This window comes from Condylostylus longicornis, unplaced genomic scaffold (assembly GCF_029603195.1).
Source record: "Condylostylus longicornis isolate FDR11 unplaced genomic scaffold, ASM2960319v2 ptg000013l, whole genome shotgun sequence".
Taxonomy (NCBI): Eukaryota; Metazoa; Arthropoda; class Insecta; order Diptera; family Dolichopodidae; genus Condylostylus; species Condylostylus longicornis.
The window spans coordinates 5483935-5500467 of record NW_026577982.1 but is presented as its reverse complement, the minus strand read 5'-3'; the positions used below and the strand labels follow the sequence as shown (position 1 = coordinate 5500467).

Below are 16533 nucleotides of genomic sequence, written 5' to 3'. Positions count from 1 at the left end.
TGTATACGTTATAATAATTTTAACCAGTTCTTAAGTTTCCAAAGTTTAAAAATATAATAATTAACTCTAGCATCTATATTTGCCATTTAAATTGTTTAACTTTAGTATATATACATAATTTTATTAGAATAGGTACAAGATTTTGCCATTAGTCATTATAAAATATTTTAATTTTTAATTAAAAAAAAAAACATTGTTTAAACAAAAAAATAATTAACTATTAAATATTTATTCACATGTATATGGTATTTTGTATTTATAAGTAAAAAAAAAAATGTGACACAAACATTTCGGAAATTGTAAAAAAGGAATAGAATGAAAATTTATAAATATTATTTTAAGTATAATTAATAAATTAAAAAAATTAGTATAATTTATAATGTACATAAATTGTATATGTATTCAAAGATAAATTATATATTCCATATCCAATTCCAATTCTCTGGCTTAAAGTGTATAAGAATATATTCAATAGTTAAACAACTTAACTGAGTCTACCATGATGTATAAATGTATAAAGGAATATTAAATTCAAGCAAAGTGGACTTCTAATATACCTACACCCCCTAATGATACATACAAACTAATAATACATCTCCGGTTGACTCCTCTAAAAATATCTTAAGTAAAATACCAAAATAAATTTTTTTTTAGAATCGGAAATTTGATTGATCACATAATTAATGACCACATAATTTGACTCATTCCAAAACCAGAAAGTTCCTTTGATTGTCTCTTATTTTAAATGTTTAATAATTTCATTTTTATAGAAAAATATTAACAAATAAATTTTCTCGCAAAATAAAATATATGATAAAATTTTCTAAAATCAAAAAATTTTAGTAAGGTTAACAATGCATAACTATCATTGCGAAAATTTGCTAACCTTATTGTGTTTTGTGTATAACTTGGAACTCAACGTATTATTAGTATTTTTATATTTTATTCAAAAATTCAAACCTTGAAAAAAAAAATTTATATTACAATTAAAATAATTTAAAATTAAGCTTTAAAATTTAATTTTAGTAATGTATTAAAAAATAAGAAAAACGAAAATAAAGTGCCAAAGTTTTCTAAAAACGAAATTATTATGTTTGAATTATTTTTTTTTTTATTTAATTTAAATTAAATTTAATAAAATTAATTCATTTAATTCATAAAATATATAAGATTAGATAGATAATTTAATTAAATTTTATGTTTAAATAAAAATTGAAATCTTCGAAAAAAAAAAATAATAGTTGTATAAAAGAATTAATTGAAAATATTTAAAATAAAATGAAAAAAAAATATATATATTTGTTTATTTTTGATAATATTGTACATATATTTTAAAAATAAATAATTAAATTGAAGAAAAATAATATTTTTTAATCTCATTTTTGCTTCCTGTATTAAATTTACGGAATATTCTGTTAGACTAAGTTTAAATTTGTATTATTAAAATTCTCAAATTAGTATTTGTATTCTTTCAAATACTACAGAGACTTTAGAAATTTTTGGAAATAGGGTTGCTAAAACGTTTCGACCTGTTTTATTTCCTGGAGTATAAAAAAAATATAATAACGCCTTTCAAAAAAAATGTAAGACCGATCAAAAAGACTAACTTTCAAATACAATGGTTCCATTCTATACATCAGACTTTAGGAGTACAATCAAATATCGATGTATAAATTTTAATTTATCTCTAATTCATTCCTAATAGAACGCTTTCTAATCGAAAATGCTGCAGTTTCCAGGAACAATGATATTTTAAATATTAATGTATGAAACTTAATCATCAATCATTTAACTAAAATATTACAATATATTTTTATTCATTTTAATGAATTTAATATTTTGGATTTTCCTTACTGTTTATTTTAATATAAAATAGACTAGATTTAAATTTGTTTTTATTATCAAAATTTTATTGCCGCATACCTTGTGCATTAATTCACATATTATAAAAATTTTTTTTTTAAACAGCTTTAAACAAGTTTGTATGTTCTTTACCCAATTTTGTTTTAAAGAAACATTATTTTTCAGCATCATGTATTAAAAAACTCAAATCAGATCCAGGCTCGTACTCTTGGGTATCGTGATTACTAAAATGAATATTATAAAATATTTGCCATATTAAAAGTTTATTATTTACAACAAAAACAAAATATATATTTTTAGTAAAAAATTATTAAATGAAGAGACCTTATTAACTTACGTTAAAAATAATTTAGCACTTTTATCTCCAACTAATTTAACGCAATCACCCTGAACTAATAAACTTGTACCTTCTCTTAATCCAATTACAACTCTGTTATTATAATCAATAAATTCATGAATTCTTTGATCTCTGCTTTCACCTTTATGAGTTGAAACCTCTTTTTCAATATAATGTGGATTAATATTAAATGGTACCAGATTCAAAGAATCAAAGGATGGTGGATAAACAACTGGCATGTCATTGGTAGTATGTATAGATCGAGTGGCGACATTTGTACCAGCGCTACTGCCCATATATGGTACACCAAATTCTAAAACACGTTTTCTAATTGAATTCACCAGATTCTTTTCGATAAGTGTTTTAAGAAGAACAAAAGTATTTCCACCACCAATAAAAATTGCTTCAGCATTATTAACTGCATCTACTGGATTTGAACTAGTATGAATACTATTTACATTATAACCCCATTTATTTAAAGGTTTCGAAACAGTTTTTGTATAGTCATCATGATCTCTTAAGGCATAAGGAATGAATAAAACTGTTTTTACATTATTTCTAAAAAGTTTTAATAAATATTATTACATAATCATTCAATTACTTAATCGAGTTAAATTTTGAAATTACTTTTGCAATAAATCATCTATTGCCTGTTTTGTATGTTCTAAAAAATCAAATCCATGAACTCTTGAAGAAGAAATAAGTAATAATTGTCGCTTTGCCATATTTTAAACAATTACTCAACGTCAGATAATCAATTACTAAAAAAAATTAATTTAAAAAAATTTTTGTATACGCAAAATAATAAAAGTTGTTTATCTATGCAACAAAATAAAACTGATAAAAAAGCATATGTGTGTACATTGTATATCGACTTGATTCAATTCCATTATACAATCTAAAAGTCTGACGTAGATTATTTGAAAAATATAAGAATTGCGAGAAATCGCAGACTTTCTCTGAAACACACAGGTTTAATGAATTCATGTACATATTTTTAATTTAATAATTCCCAATATAAGTAGCATCCAGTTTTTTAATTACACCTTAGGCTTTTAAGAAAATCTAAATTTAGATTAATTTCTTTTTAATATCTAGTTTAAAAAGTATCATAAGTAATCAATACGTTCATGCGTATTACATTTATTAAAGCTTATCAATTAACGGGATATTCCTTATATCTAAATCCTTTATCAACTGTCCTCTTTTTTTATATCTCCTGTCATTCCAGGAACCCTGTATAAAAACGTTCCATCGTAATCATAATAACAGTCTTTCACTTTATAAGTTGCGCCTCTCTTCCACAATTTGTTCGGTATGTGTATTCTTTCTTTAATGGGATCTACTTTATATTTTTGGATGTCACTATTGGAGATTGTTATCTCAGAAAAATCAAGTTTGTTTTTTGATGATGAAAAAGGATTGACTTTTGTTGCGTCGTCTAGAATTTTTTTTTCTTCAATTTTTTCCCCTAACTTGACAGGTAAACTTTCTTCTTTTTCAGACAATCCAATTTTACTTTTTAAAAAACTTAAAGTAATTGGCTTCTTATTTTCTATGTTTCCAAAAACAAATGTTTCATCGTCACCGTGATTTTGGGCAGCTTCAAAATTATTTACAGAAAGTAAATCTGTTTTGCCCGCCTCTATTTTTTTTTTATTTCCATTTTCTTCTATCAAGTTCTTTTCTTTATATCCTTTGCAGCTTGTTAATATACTCAAAAATTCATCGGTTTTTGGTTTCGGGATAACTGGACGTTTTGGCAACCATTTAGTTTCTATATTTTTTAAGTCACTAGGTTTACGTTCAACGAATTTTTTTAAATGGTCTGTTAATTCAGGTGGTAAATCGGGAAATTCTCCTTTACGAAACTTCTCCCAATTAGTCATTACTTTTTCATCATGTGTTTTTAAACGTTTTTCACTCCTTGGATACCAACGACCTTTCAAAATTTTAATTATAGTTTCATCGCTTGCAGGAAAACTTTCACATAACTTCTCAATATTCCATACATCGGGTTCCCGTTCGTGTAATAACCTTATTTGTTCCTTTTCAGCAAAAGTCAAGAAATTCGGATATTTTTCCTTGAAATACTTGTTTTTAACTATTTTTAATCGAATAAATTCTTTGTATGCTTTCATTTCTTCTGAATGTTCTTTATGCGTCTTATGAACATGCATAAAATCAGATTCAAAATTTCCAAAAGATTCAGGATCTTCTGAAATTTCTTCTTGTACATCATTCATTTCATTAAGAAACTTATTTACACCAGGATTAGGACCTTTCCTAACTGTTAGTGTACTTGTGGTAGAAAACTGTATCTTACTTATAAAAAGTCTTACTATTCGATTTACAAACATATTTTTATTTTTTGTAATATGTTTTAAAAAGCAAAATCAAAAAATTCGAGTTACAAGATATAAATAGTTTTTTTTTTGACTTACCACCACGTTCACCACAATTTAACAGTGGCTTTCAAACTAAAGAATACAAACCTATCATATTAAATTGACGGTGAATTTTATTCAGGTGACTTGTAACGTAATCGTACATCGTAACTAAAGAGTAATTGACACAATGAAAGTAATTGTTTACACTTATTTGTCGTGCACTTTGACTTTTCATACGGTACAAAGTATTGTATCAAATGTCAAAAGATTAGGATGTGGCAATTTATTACTTGAGACAATTTTAATGAAAATTATGGGATTTTTTAATTAAAAAATTAAACTAGAGTATTTTTCTGCTGCATTTGCATCAACTTGATTAAAATAGGGTTCTGTTTATTCTAACTTTTCTTTTAAAACTAATTCTATAAATAACGTATCAAACTGAATACAAACGTTATTTATTTGACTTACCGAAAATAATAAAAAAAAATAAAAATAAATAATCAATTTTTGGATGTGTATGACAGATACGTATCATTTCAAATTTATTACCAAATTTATTTTGTAATAAATTTTAATTTCAATTACATGCATACATATTTTATTATAACAAATACATACATATATTTAAAGAGGTTATGTATATTATAAGGTCTTTGCGAATCCAACTTAGTCTTTCATTTTGTACCATCGTCCATACTTTTGTCAAACATAAATTCTCCCAAACCATTACCACATCGTCGAATATTTGTTATCAATTCTCCTATTTCCTTTATAGCTTCGTATTGCTCCTTTAATAATTAAATAACAGAAATATAAATAAATTGTAATTATTTTTCATGATTTTAATTTGTCATTAAAATTTGGTTACCTTTATCATTTCTGAATCTAAAAAGTCTGCTAAATCTGCGTCATTTTCGGAAGAAGCCAAAGCATGCATTTCTAATAAACTCTAATAAAAAAAATTAATTAAAGTGTTTGTGCTTAATATCTAATGAATAAGTAAAAATATTTTACGATATAGTTGATACAACAGCACGCTAAATCGAGTATGTACATAAAGATGTACATCTCCTATAACTCTTAAACTATTTAAAAAAAAAAACTCTTCAAATATTTATCTTACATCAGTAACTTTCTTTTCCAAATCTAAGGCATATGTCATAGTTTTTTCTAAATTATCCCATTCAGAATTTTCCGGTTTGTTAATATTATCTAAAACAAGTTTTCCACCTCGTTTATTAAGGCTAAAAATTAAATTATTGTTATAAAAAATATATAAAATAAATACGTAAATTTAATTAATTTTGAAAATATTATAAATTTTATATATATACTAAGTCATGAATTTCATAGCATGATCCCTTTCTTCGTCAGATGCTTTTTTAAAATAATTATACATTCCTTTAAGTGCAACATCTGCTCTGTCATAATGAAACGCCTTCCATGAAGAAAAATAAAATTTTATTGAAATTGAAATCTTATTTAAAACAGATTAAAATTTTTAGTTTATAAAGACAACATTTATTTAAATGTAAGAATGTAAGGTCTTCTGTAAAATAAGTATATTAATAAAAAGATAACAGAAGTAAACAAGAAGTTTTTGTTTTCGCCCTGAAGATGTCGTGTTGTTCTCGTTCATTATGGAAAAAATCCGTTAAACAATGTTAAACAAAAACATCTTATTTTATCATTATAGAAATCACAAATCTCGCATACATCTTTCGCGACAACCAAGAACAAATTTCAATAAATTATAAATTCAACTTTAATAAATAAAATAGGTCTCAAATTTATTTATGGTACCACCGATTTTATTCTTCAAGTTATGCCACCTTCTTTAGTCAAGACTGTCTTTTACAAGAAATCCCTTTTATCCTTAAAGGGATACGAATGGAGTAGTTACGCAGGGAATAAAAGTAGCTTGATGAGAAGTTGGAACAAATCTCTAATATGTATATCCGACACACATAGACTCATAATATTATGTGCTACATATGTATGTACGTATATTCATAAATACAAATACAAAATGACATTAGCATTTTCTAAAGTTATGAAATTTTACAAATTAATAGGTCAATCAATTTTGTATATAGTATTTATGTAATAAATATATACATATACATACAAAATGTTTTCGCATTCTACAAACAATTTTAAAATAGGATAACATTCTTTCAAGTCGATTTTAAAATGAAAAATGTTCTCGATTACATCATTATGGATTTACGCCTGAATTTATGCAATTCTTTTTTTCCATTTTGAAAATAAAATTTAAAATTTATAGTTAAACAAAAAGTTATTTACCATTGATAAATAAATATAACTGGCTTCCAATTCCATATTTATTTGTTTATTTAAAGCACATTCTAATTTCTCAGAAAATCTGTGTCGTGTTAAACCGCTCATACTTCTTATAACTTTCCCAGTTATATTCAATCCTTGTCGAATCATTGACATCTTTTTTTTTTTTTAACTTTCTGATACAAAAATTTTTGTCAATTTATGTGTGTAAAATGTAATAGGAAAAAACCATTAAATCGAAACAAAAAGCAGAAAGAGGAACTAAAACTTGGTATATGTAGTTTCTTTAAGAGTATTTTTTTTTTATTTTCTTTTATTCAGTTTTCAAAATTTGAAGTTAAAAACTATTGCTTCTCCTTTTTTTTTATATTTATATGAATTAAATTGTTTTTCAATAGACTTTTAACAACAGTGAAGTCTCGTTATTCAAAATACATATTCTGAAATTTATGCAGGCGTATGTAGGTAATCATGTGATACAACTTGCAAGTATATGTATATCTATACACAAATCTCGTGGAACAGCCTATTTTTGTACACAATTCGTTGATTTTTATATATCGTAAATTCACGAATTGATTGACGCATCCTAAAAATTCTTGTTATATTTGGGCAATTTTAGGAAAAAATTCTTGAAATGATGTTTAAAAAACTCAAAAAAGTGCCCAGACCACATATATAGTTCCCTTGTAATTTAAATAAAGAAAGTAGGTTATACGTTTGTAAAATATGCCTGCAAAATATATTTATGTTCTGTTATAAATTTAACGAAGAATCGAAATTGAAAATTTTTTAGTTATTTTTTTGTTATATTTTTGGACTGTAAACATATAAAAAGTAGAAGCTTTGAGCAAAAAGCTTATTATCCTATTTTAAGAGATTGTGGGAAATATTTGAGAGCGTGTACTGTTCCAAAATATGTAAATAATATAAAAAAGGATAATATGTATATATAAAACTGTATACTTAGTTGATGAAATAGTTCGAATAGCAATATGTGCATAATATTTTTGTTGAGGTATCCTTATAAAAAATTGGCATTAGTAAATGCGCACAATCGTATTTTGACAAATTTTCATAGCAATAAAGAGATACCATATTTACGAGTATATATATGTAAATGATTGACAGATTTGAATCTTCTCAAATGGCTCAGCCGGATTACATCAACAAAAAGTATCTACGTAAATTGTTTAGGAAAAGTTAATGCAATTTTGTTAAAGAATAGGTTTTTTATATTTGCACTAACAATAAAGATATTTTTCACTCATGCTTCTCTGTCTATATTTTATAGTACAAGAAATAGTGATACGAATGTTGTGAACTGTCTCAATAGTAGAAAATGTGTTCTTGTTTTATGGCAACAATCATAATAACAACGTCATGATTTTGACACTATTCCATATGCTATGGTGAATTTGTGAATTCAATTCTATTCAACAGCTGATTTTTATTTTGATTGTTTTTCGTGTTTTTGACCATGTTTATTAAATATTGAAGATAAATGCTGCAGATTTAAGACTAGTGAGAAATATAAAGGAAGCGAAAGTATCAATCTACTTTAAAAAATAATAACTTCAATAAAAAACAGAAAAAAATTCATATTGTAAACATTTTAATCTGCAAATAAAATAAAAATATATTCCTTAAAATATGAAAAAAAAAAATTACTATAATGCTTATTAAAACGAAAGTAATTTAGAAAGAAGAAAAAAAATGTATAAATTTTTTATAGCTTTCACAATTATTTTTCCATTTGTATATTTTGTTAACTCAATTAATCACTGGGTATTGGATGAAAATGGAAAAATTACACAAAAGGTAAGTGGCGTTGAATATCGATATTAAATATACAAACATACATGTACACCTACCTATTTATATCATATCTTTTTTAGATTGATTCTCCATTTTATCTTCGAGAACCTAGTAATTTAATGGTTTTTCTAGATCAAATGAAACACAATGATATTGTAGAAAGTATTTATCTAGAATTGCTAAGAAAACGTGAAGAAATGGTAAAGGAAATAAATAATTCAATTAAATTTGGATTGGAAGTTATCGATGATGCAAAGTGTGCTTTAGATTACTATATTGAAGGTTCCTTAACACATGCAGTTATAACAAAATCTTATCTTAATAGAATACCTTTAAAAAAGAAATATGATATTGTAGTAGGAAACAGACTTCCACTTTGCGGACAAATTCCAATCAAATATTCTGGAATTTGTTGCTATGATCATATAGAAAGCATTAATAAATTTAATAATCTTCGTATATCAGAGGAAGTTGATCTATACAATGATGAATTAGAAATAAATACTATACAATTTCTTAGCAATCTAGTAACAGGATTAAGTGAAAATCCTACTTCTTGGAAGTATTATATTTTAAGTTCATATTATTGGCGTATGAAAGGAAATGCATCCGAAGCTATAGAATGTGCTAAGCGTTCAGTTATGTTAGCACCAAGAAAATTTCGTGACATTCCATTACTAAGCTTAGGTTCAATATTGTTTCGTGCTGAGAAACTTCATGAGGCAGAAATATTATTTAGAGCTGCAGTAGATCATGCTCCAGAAATAGCAGAAAATCATTTTGCTTTAGCAACAACTTTAGCAATGTTATCACAATTTAATCGTTCTTTAGAACATTTTGAAATGACTGAGCAATTAGATTTAACGTATTTGCCAAAAACACAATATTTGAAAAATTTTCTAAAATGCATTGAAAATTTAAATAAAAAAACTGCTGAAATGTATAAGTATGACAAAATTTAATTAGTTATCATTTTAAATTTAATATACATATATTGTATTGATTCATTATTTTTTAAGAAATGTGGAATACATAAAAGAACAAGTCAATGGACTGAAAGATATGAAAAATCAAATAACGGCAAGCCATGAGAAATTATTAGAGCAACAGGTATTTAATAAGAAAAATAACACTCGATTTATGTTTAATGGTTTCAATTTTCAGGTACCATTAAGTGTACGATTCAATAACGTTGAAAACTCAAATAAAAAAGAAGAATTGTTACATCGTGGTCAATTTTGTAGCACAAGTAAAAAATCTGGTAGTGAACCTATTGTTAGGTGTGATTTTTATTCTGATCTCCAAATGCGTTTGGAAAGTAAAAATGTTGACATCGAGACACTCGAAAGAGAAATTAATACTAATAGCGAGGAGATAATTAAAAAATTATCAATAGATTTTAGTTCACAATTGAATTTTGATAAAAATAAAAATAAAGGACAGAACACAAAATAAATTAGTATAAAATATGTAATATATTTAAAATTAACTACACAGAGAATTATTTTTATTATTTTTATAATACATTTATCTAATTATGGATTGAATAAAAGTAAATGAAGACTGGATTTGTTCAATTTTATTTTGTAACAGATATTTTTAAAATCTATAGGTATGTTTACACTGTTGTATTAATAGTTGACTAGGTTTCATTCCACTTGCTCAAAATTAATTTTGTTTATCGACAGAGGGAAATGGAATGTTAACCATTGATACATGGCTCGTTGTGTAAATACATCTAATGTATGAAATATATAATATATGCACCGTTGTTAATAATCGGTATTTACAACACAGCGTAACTGAAATCTTACATACCTTAGAAATTGTCTAACATTGGTAGTTTTGATCGAAAACAAGTTTTTAAAAGTTCAATTTATTAAAAAATTCCGCTGGGATGCGATATCAAAATACGAGTATATCAAAAACATTTCGATTTTTATATCTAACAAAAGATGGCAGAATAAAATGTTAGAATGATTTCTTTTGACATTTTTTTCTTGATAATTTCTTTTTGACAAAAAAAAAATCTGATTAAGACATAATTATTCTTTAATACTGAACAATTTTTTACATTAATGCAAAAATTTTTCATGAGTAAAATTACATTAGAAACCAAAAAACCATAAAAATGTTTTCCGAAATTTAGCACATAAAAATTTTTGATTCTTCTCACTAGATAACGCTACTATATTAAGTTAGTGAAAATATTTCGAGGCTACCATTTTTAATAATTTCAAAAGTCAAACTATAAATTTGACAATTGAAATGTTTGAATGTGTGTGAGCACTGCGATTTTTTTTTTATTTTTAAAAGTGAAAAGAAGACCAAATTGCGAAAGTATTAGTATTCGTATTCCAATTTGGCATAGAGTTATAAAAAAAAAATAATAAATTTCTCTACTGTTTTTTCAATTAGTTTTATGAAAAATTTAAATAAAATTTTAATATTATAAAATAATTTAGAAATAAAAAATTATATAGAATAAATGTGAAGATGTCAGGTGCTAGTGAATGTTTCTCCATTGGAAGTATTGTGGCTTGTAAAACATGTTTTAATGAAACAGTGGAAGGCGAAGTTTTAGCATTTGATCCAAATACAAAAATGTTAATTTTGAGTATCCTTTTCAAAAAAAGAAAAAAAAAAATTAATCTTTTCAAAATATAAATATTTTGATTATTTTTAATGAAATTTTTCAGGAGAAAAAAATTTTATAAATTTATTTTAGATTTAGATGAGGTTGCACCCAAAATATTTTACTACAGGAAAAAAAAAAATATATAAAGTAGAGCAGCAAGCACAATATAAATAAGTCTATTAGATTTGACATTTTAAAGAAGAATTACTATAACGAAAGAAATTATTTTAAAATGTTTCTTTATTTGTTGGCCATAAATTACAATAATATCATTTATTTTTTGGTTATACCTTAGATTTCATGGCATAAAACTGGCAAATTATTGAAAAAACATCAACAGAAAATATAACCTTCAATTATTATTATCCTAAAACAGTATAAAACTTATCAATTAACAATATATTTTACGATTATAATACCAAAACAAATTTTGATTTCTGTTTCTTAATACTTAAATCGTGATTATTCAATTTGATAAAATTTCTTCGTAACAATTATGAAAAAACAAATGAATTTTATATTAAAAATGAAAAAGACATTAGGATTTTTGGTGTTTACTTACCACGTCACGTAAATTCTAATTTAATATTAAAAACAAGAATACAATAATAAATTATTTTATTATTTAATTTTATAGGCAATTCAAGCATTATTTACTTTGAAAATGCAAGTTTTAATTTAAAAAAAGAATGAAATTTTCTTGAACTAAACAAAAGAAAAACTATATTATTATTGTTATTATGAATTTATTTTAACAATTCAAAATCGATGTACAAACTAATAACAATAACATGAAATGTAGATTAATTATACATATATACTTACAGTACCTACTAAATTTCAAAATATACTCATATTATAATTTATTTATATACTCATATAATAATTTTTGCGCTTTATATAATAAGGTTGCCTCAAATTCGTATGAATTACATATAAACTTCTTGTTTCCTATAAATTATGGTAATGAAATTGTTTCCTATAATACTGGTAATTAAAAATACAATTTTTCGGATACAATAAACTAAATGATTAGGATTAAATTTATAAATTTAATTGTTCAATTTCAATTGTTGGTAGTCTTAGAATAAATATGTAAATTAAAAAAATATGTATTAAATACGCTGTATGAATCCTACCTTATATACCAGCAGAATATCCTTAGGCATAATGACAAAAACTATCTATTTTATTTTGATTATATTTAGAAAGTTTATTTATTAAATATATTAATTTAAAAAAAGAGAAATTATTACAAATTTAAAGAAACACAAAATTTTCCTTAAGAATATTATTAAATATTTTCAAAAAAAAAAAATAGAATGTCGATCAAAAACAGCTGAAAAATTAAGCGATGTATCAATAATGAATTTACAATATTGTAGTGATGTTCAAGTACTAAAAGAAGCCAGCGGGGTTACGGAAACTCCGCAACCACTTAATTTACATCGGGTAAGTAAAAATAAATACATAAAACAATATTCTGTTAATCACATCACTTAACAACCCATCAATGTTATTTAGAAAATTTTGAGTTCTTCAAAATAAAATCAAATTTGAAATTTGAAATTTTGTACTGAAATCCAAAATACTTTTTAATAATAGGTATCAAATCAACACAAGTAATGCTCAAGTGATTAACAGAATATAGTTGATAATGTAAATAAATTATAATTTAATTAAATAATGTAATATTACATACATGTTTAACAAAAAACAAAAATTTTGATTATTTTCGTTTTCTAATTTTAATTTTTGGTTTTTCAATTCTATTTTAGCTCAAAACTCGATTACGTAATTCAGTTGATCAGCGTCATCGTTGGATTTTATCAAGAAATGCTGGTGTTAGTATTGAAGGACAAAATCTTTTTATGGCTATTGGTAAAACATTGGAAAATGTTGCATGGGATGGTCACAATATTATAGTGTTCAATGAAGTAACTATAACACCACCTTATAAAAAAGAAAATGTATCAACTGATGATCCAAACAAAATTAATGCTGTTAATTACGTTAAAAAATTGGTATGACATTCAATAGATTTGTTTTCAAATTTGTAGTATGTTAAAATTTTATATTAAATAGGTTTATTTTAAAAGTAAAGGTATTACAGTTTAGTTATTAATGATTATTACTTAAATTTTAACAAGTTACAAGCGATTTTAAGCAAAACTGAATACCATAAGGCTTATTCATAAAAGCTAAATTAAATTATTGTAAAATAACGCTTAAATTGAATCCAATTATTCGAATGATAAATAGAAATTGTTTCATATCAAAATAAGAATCAAATATTTGCTCACCACAATTAAAAATTTTGTAAAAAAATTTCATTGCTTAAATAACACTTTTTGGGTTTGGTTCATTATTGAGTTTCTTTTTACAGAATGATTTTAAATTGTTTATAATTTAACCACTGAAATGATTCAGAAAAATTCCTTTTGTTTATACAAATAGAAAATAATATTAGAATTAAGAAGGATTTTATGAATTAAAATTGACTCAAAATTTATACAAAATCAAATTTTTACCTTGAGTATTGTACAATATCAAAGAATTTCAACCACACATAGTTGAAGCTATATTACAATGAAGATATAGAATTACAATTTTTCCTCTAAATAAATTAATTTTATATGTCTATAAGACAATTTATATATTTTTCAATTTGGTTTCGTTTTAGATTGATCAAAATAATAAAGTTTCCCAAGGAAACAACGCCACAGATTCGTCGTTATCGTTGTCATCTTCATCGTCATTTTCGGGTTCATCAACAAGTAATGCGATAACATCATCGTCAACAAATGTAGGAAAATCTTCATCGCCCGTTCCTACCCATTAAAACAAACATTAAACATAAAAAATTCTTAATAAAAAAATTTAAACTCAATTTTTTTCTTTATTTTTTTTTTTCCTTATTTTACAAGCAAATCAAAATAATTGGACATCTTAATTAAAAATTTACAAGTTTTTATTAATGTATATTTATTTTCTTGAGACAAAAAAAAAAGAACTATGGTTGAGAAGAAACATTCTAAAAATTTCAGTTGTCACAATTAAAAAAAAAAAATAATAGAAAATAAATGAAAAAAATAAATAATTTGTATGAGATGAACTTTCATTTGTAAATCCCTTGTTCATCAGATATAAATGTTGTTAAAATCAGTTGCATTTAATAGTATAAAATTGAAAGGCAATAATATTTTAAAATTTTCTCCTCTTTAATATATCAGGTCTCCAATTAATTGGATGTGTTTCCTCTGTTGCTTCATCATCTTCTTTATAAATTTTTATAGTTTTATCCGCTTCTGTTGTAATCAATCTAGAACCAGACTGATCAAAAGTCATAGAGAATATACCTGCTTCACTATCCATAGAACCTGGTTGAACAGGGGCTTGAAATCTTTGAAAATTATATCCTGTTCTCCAATCCCAAAAGAACATTGTTCCATTGTCGCCACCAGAAACTAAAACTCCATCTGGATTGACAGCCATACAATTAATAATAGCATTATGACCCGATATATTTTGAATGAAATTTCCTTCGGGACATCTCCATTGTTTAATATTATCAGGTGAAGCTGATGCAAACATGTATAGAGTAGGATGTAAAACAATAGATCGAACACTTTTCTTATGGTTTGTTAGAGTACAGACACTTTTACCAGATGCTAAATCCCATAATCTTATTGTCGAATCATGACTACCTGTTATAATTTGAGGATTTGTTGCCTGGGCAACAACACTTGCCACTGTGTTCGTATGTCCAGTTAGGGTATGAATATTAGCTTTTGTTCGCATATCCCATATGCGAGCTGTTGAGTCTCGTCCAGATGTAGCTAATACATCAATTGTAGGATGTAAAGCTAATGAATATACTGCTGATAAATGACCATGATAATGTCTAATAACTTTGTTGTATTCTAAATCCCAACATTTAACTTGTCGATCTTCTCCGCAACTAAATAAGTATGGATGTTTCGCACTAACTGCTAAACCACGAACTGTGCTAACATGACCGGTTAATGACAACTTTAACTTGCCACTAGCTAAATCCCAAATTTTTATAACTCGATCAGCTGCACCTGTAGCAAACCATTCGTTTCCGGGTTCAACAGCAACACATCTTACCCAACCCAAATGACCTGTAATAGAAATTAAAATTACTTAAAACAAATAAAAATATTTTCGTGTTTTGTTACCTGAAATAACTCTTGACAGTTTCCAAGGTGGATGCCATTTGGGTTTTGGTATTGTAGGAGCTTTTTTCGGGATCAATTGAAGGTTTGTTGGCGCAATATTATTGCTGGCAGTTTGCAAAACTAATGCATTTTGATTTTGATTTAATTGGCTGTCTGATGATATTGCTGCTTTAACATTATTACTTTCTAAATTATTAATTGAGTCTGCTTGATCATCGTTGTCAGATATTTCCATTGTTTGCTCTGATTCAGCTAGTTGTTTTCGCATTTCCTTATTTTTGGCAACTTTATCAACTATCGCTCCGTAGCTATCTCTAGCTTTAACATTTTTCCAAAACTTTCTCCTAAAATACAAAAAGTAAAATTTTAAAAGCACAATATTTAGCTTAAAATAAATGATAATACAAATTATCGTCTATCTCAGGAACATGACCCTGGTTGTTGGAAACAAAAAGATCATGTGTCCTTTTCAAAGACCGAAATACGAGTGTGTGAACGCTATGTCTTTGAACTTCTTCCATATCAATGAATTAATAAAAAACACTAGAATTTTCAATTATTTCGAAACCATATATAAAATTTAAAAACCAATATGTATCCAATTTTAAACTACTGTAAACAAAATTGACGTTTCGTTTTAATTAAACTATGACTGAAATTGTTTGACACTGAGTAAAGTCAAACAAAATGTTCTGTTTTAATATTGTCAACGTATTCTGATATATGAAAAAAACAAAAATGCGTATTGCGTATTTTGCGTTATTAAAACGAACATTTTCCTTCAAATTAGGAATACACGACGAAAAGTGGTACAATAGAGAAGAAGAATAATATGTTAAAATTTTTAAGAAGTTTTTGCATTTATTTTCATTTTGCAGTGTTTTATGATATAATTATGTTAACGTGCCAAGGATTTCATAAGTATACCGGTCTTGAATTATCATAGTAGCTATGCTAAGTACAGTAAATTGCAAAATA

At 25.2% G+C, this 16533-nt stretch overlaps 6 protein-coding genes across 6 annotated transcripts; 2 read left to right on the top strand and 4 right to left on the bottom strand.

The window, feature by feature from the left end:
* Nucleotides 1-1901: 1901 nt before the first annotated feature.
* LOC129605357 (probable alpha-aspartyl dipeptidase) lies at nt 1902-4667 on the bottom strand. Its single transcript, XM_055515056.1, has 4 exons — nt 4645-4667; nt 2828-2961; nt 2201-2758; nt 1902-2087 (listed from the first exon to the last, which is right to left on the bottom strand). The coding sequence occupies exons 2-4, from the start codon at nt 2923-2925 to the stop codon at nt 2018-2020; spliced, it is 726 nt and encodes a 241-aa protein (XP_055371031.1). The 5' UTR covers nt 2926-2961; nt 4645-4667; the 3' UTR covers nt 1902-2017.
* Nucleotides 3324-4631, bottom strand: LOC129605356 (uncharacterized). Its single transcript, XM_055515055.1, has one exon. The coding sequence runs from the start codon at nt 4558-4560 to the stop codon at nt 3394-3396; it is 1167 nt and encodes a 388-aa protein (XP_055371030.1). The 5' UTR covers nt 4561-4631; the 3' UTR covers nt 3324-3393.
* A 449-nt stretch (nt 4668-5116) lies between the features above and the next one.
* On the bottom strand, nt 5117-7267 carry LOC129605532 (soma ferritin). The gene is made up of 5 exons (XM_055515351.1): nt 6901-7267; nt 5928-6031; nt 5717-5837; nt 5462-5542; nt 5117-5381 (listed from the first exon to the last, which is right to left on the bottom strand). Exons 1-5 carry the CDS (start codon nt 7051-7053, stop codon nt 5268-5270), a joined length of 573 nt encoding a protein of 190 aa, XP_055371326.1. The 5' UTR covers nt 7054-7267; the 3' UTR covers nt 5117-5267.
* Nucleotides 7268-8385: 1118 nt separating this feature from the next.
* Nucleotides 8386-10273, top strand: LOC129605531 (tetratricopeptide repeat protein 17). Its single transcript, XM_055515350.1, has 4 exons — nt 8386-8718; nt 8796-9661; nt 9735-9825; nt 9880-10273. Exons 1-4 carry the CDS (start codon nt 8614-8616, stop codon nt 10168-10170), a joined length of 1353 nt encoding a protein of 450 aa, XP_055371325.1. The 5' UTR covers nt 8386-8613; the 3' UTR covers nt 10171-10273.
* A 765-nt stretch (nt 10274-11038) lies between these two features.
* Nucleotides 11039-14243, top strand: LOC129605296 (LSM12 homolog A). The gene is made up of 4 exons (XM_055514964.1): nt 11039-11332; nt 12675-12805; nt 13132-13377; nt 14037-14243. The coding sequence occupies exons 1-4, from the start codon at nt 11212-11214 to the stop codon at nt 14193-14195; spliced, it is 657 nt and encodes a 218-aa protein (XP_055370939.1). The 5' UTR covers nt 11039-11211; the 3' UTR covers nt 14196-14243.
* A 74-nt stretch (nt 14244-14317) lies between these two features.
* Nucleotides 14318-16178, bottom strand: LOC129605295 (pleiotropic regulator 1). The gene is made up of 3 exons (XM_055514963.1): nt 15961-16178; nt 15556-15899; nt 14318-15498 (listed from the first exon to the last, which is right to left on the bottom strand). Exons 1-3 carry the CDS (start codon nt 16074-16076, stop codon nt 14558-14560), a joined length of 1401 nt encoding a protein of 466 aa, XP_055370938.1. The 5' UTR covers nt 16077-16178; the 3' UTR covers nt 14318-14557.
* Nucleotides 16179-16533: the final 355 nt, after the last annotated feature.

Excerpts from the sequence above, each read along its gene's own strand:
- LOC129605357 (XM_055515056.1), bottom strand. The coding sequence starts at position 2,925 with ATGGCAAAGCGACAATTATTACTTATTTCTTCTTCAAGAGTTCATGGA. Across the intron at positions 2,759-2,827 it reads ATAGATGATTTATTGCAAAA|AAATAATGTAAAAACAGTTT; the intron begins GTAATTTCAAAA and ends AAAACTTTTTAG. Across the intron at positions 2,088-2,200 it reads AGTGCTAAATTATTTTTAAC|TAATCACGATACCCAAGAGT; the intron begins GTAAGTTAATAA and ends TATTCATTTTAG.
- LOC129605356 (XM_055515055.1), bottom strand. The coding sequence starts at position 4,560 with ATGTTTGTAAATCGAATAGTAAGACTTTTTATAAGTAAGATACAGTTT.
- LOC129605532 (XM_055515351.1), bottom strand. The coding sequence starts at position 7,053 with ATGTCAATGATTCGACAAGGATTGAATATAACTGGGAAAGTTATAAGA. Across the intron at positions 6,032-6,900 it reads GTTATATTTATTTATCAATG|GCGTTTCATTATGACAGAGC; the intron begins GTAAATAACTTT and ends TCTTCATGGAAG. Across the intron at positions 5,543-5,716 it reads TGGAAAAGAAAGTTACTGAT|AGTTTATTAGAAATGCATGC; the intron begins GTAAGATAAATA and ends TTTTTTTATTAG.
- LOC129605531 (XM_055515350.1), top strand. The coding sequence starts at position 8,614 with ATGTATAAATTTTTTATAGCTTTCACAATTATTTTTCCATTTGTATAT. Across the intron at positions 8,719-8,795 it reads ATGGAAAAATTACACAAAAG|ATTGATTCTCCATTTTATCT; the intron begins GTAAGTGGCGTT and ends TATCTTTTTTAG. Across the intron at positions 9,826-9,879 it reads AGAAATTATTAGAGCAACAG|GTACCATTAAGTGTACGATT; the intron begins GTATTTAATAAG and ends TTCAATTTTCAG.
- LOC129605296 (XM_055514964.1), top strand. The coding sequence starts at position 11,212 with ATGTCAGGTGCTAGTGAATGTTTCTCCATTGGAAGTATTGTGGCTTGT. Across the intron at positions 11,333-12,674 it reads TACAAAAATGTTAATTTTGA|AATGTCGATCAAAAACAGCT; the intron begins GTATCCTTTTCA and ends AAAAAAAAATAG. Across the intron at positions 12,806-13,131 it reads AACCACTTAATTTACATCGG|CTCAAAACTCGATTACGTAA; the intron begins GTAAGTAAAAAT and ends ATTCTATTTTAG.
- LOC129605295 (XM_055514963.1), bottom strand. The coding sequence starts at position 16,076 with ATGGAAGAAGTTCAAAGACATAGCGTTCACACACTCGTATTTCGGTCT. Across the intron at positions 15,900-15,960 it reads CCTGAGATAGACGATAATTT|GAGAAAGTTTTGGAAAAATG; the intron begins GTATTATCATTT and ends TTTGTATTTTAG. Across the intron at positions 15,499-15,555 it reads ACTGTCAAGAGTTATTTCAG|GTCATTTGGGTTGGGTAAGA; the intron begins GTAACAAAACAC and ends TTTCTATTACAG.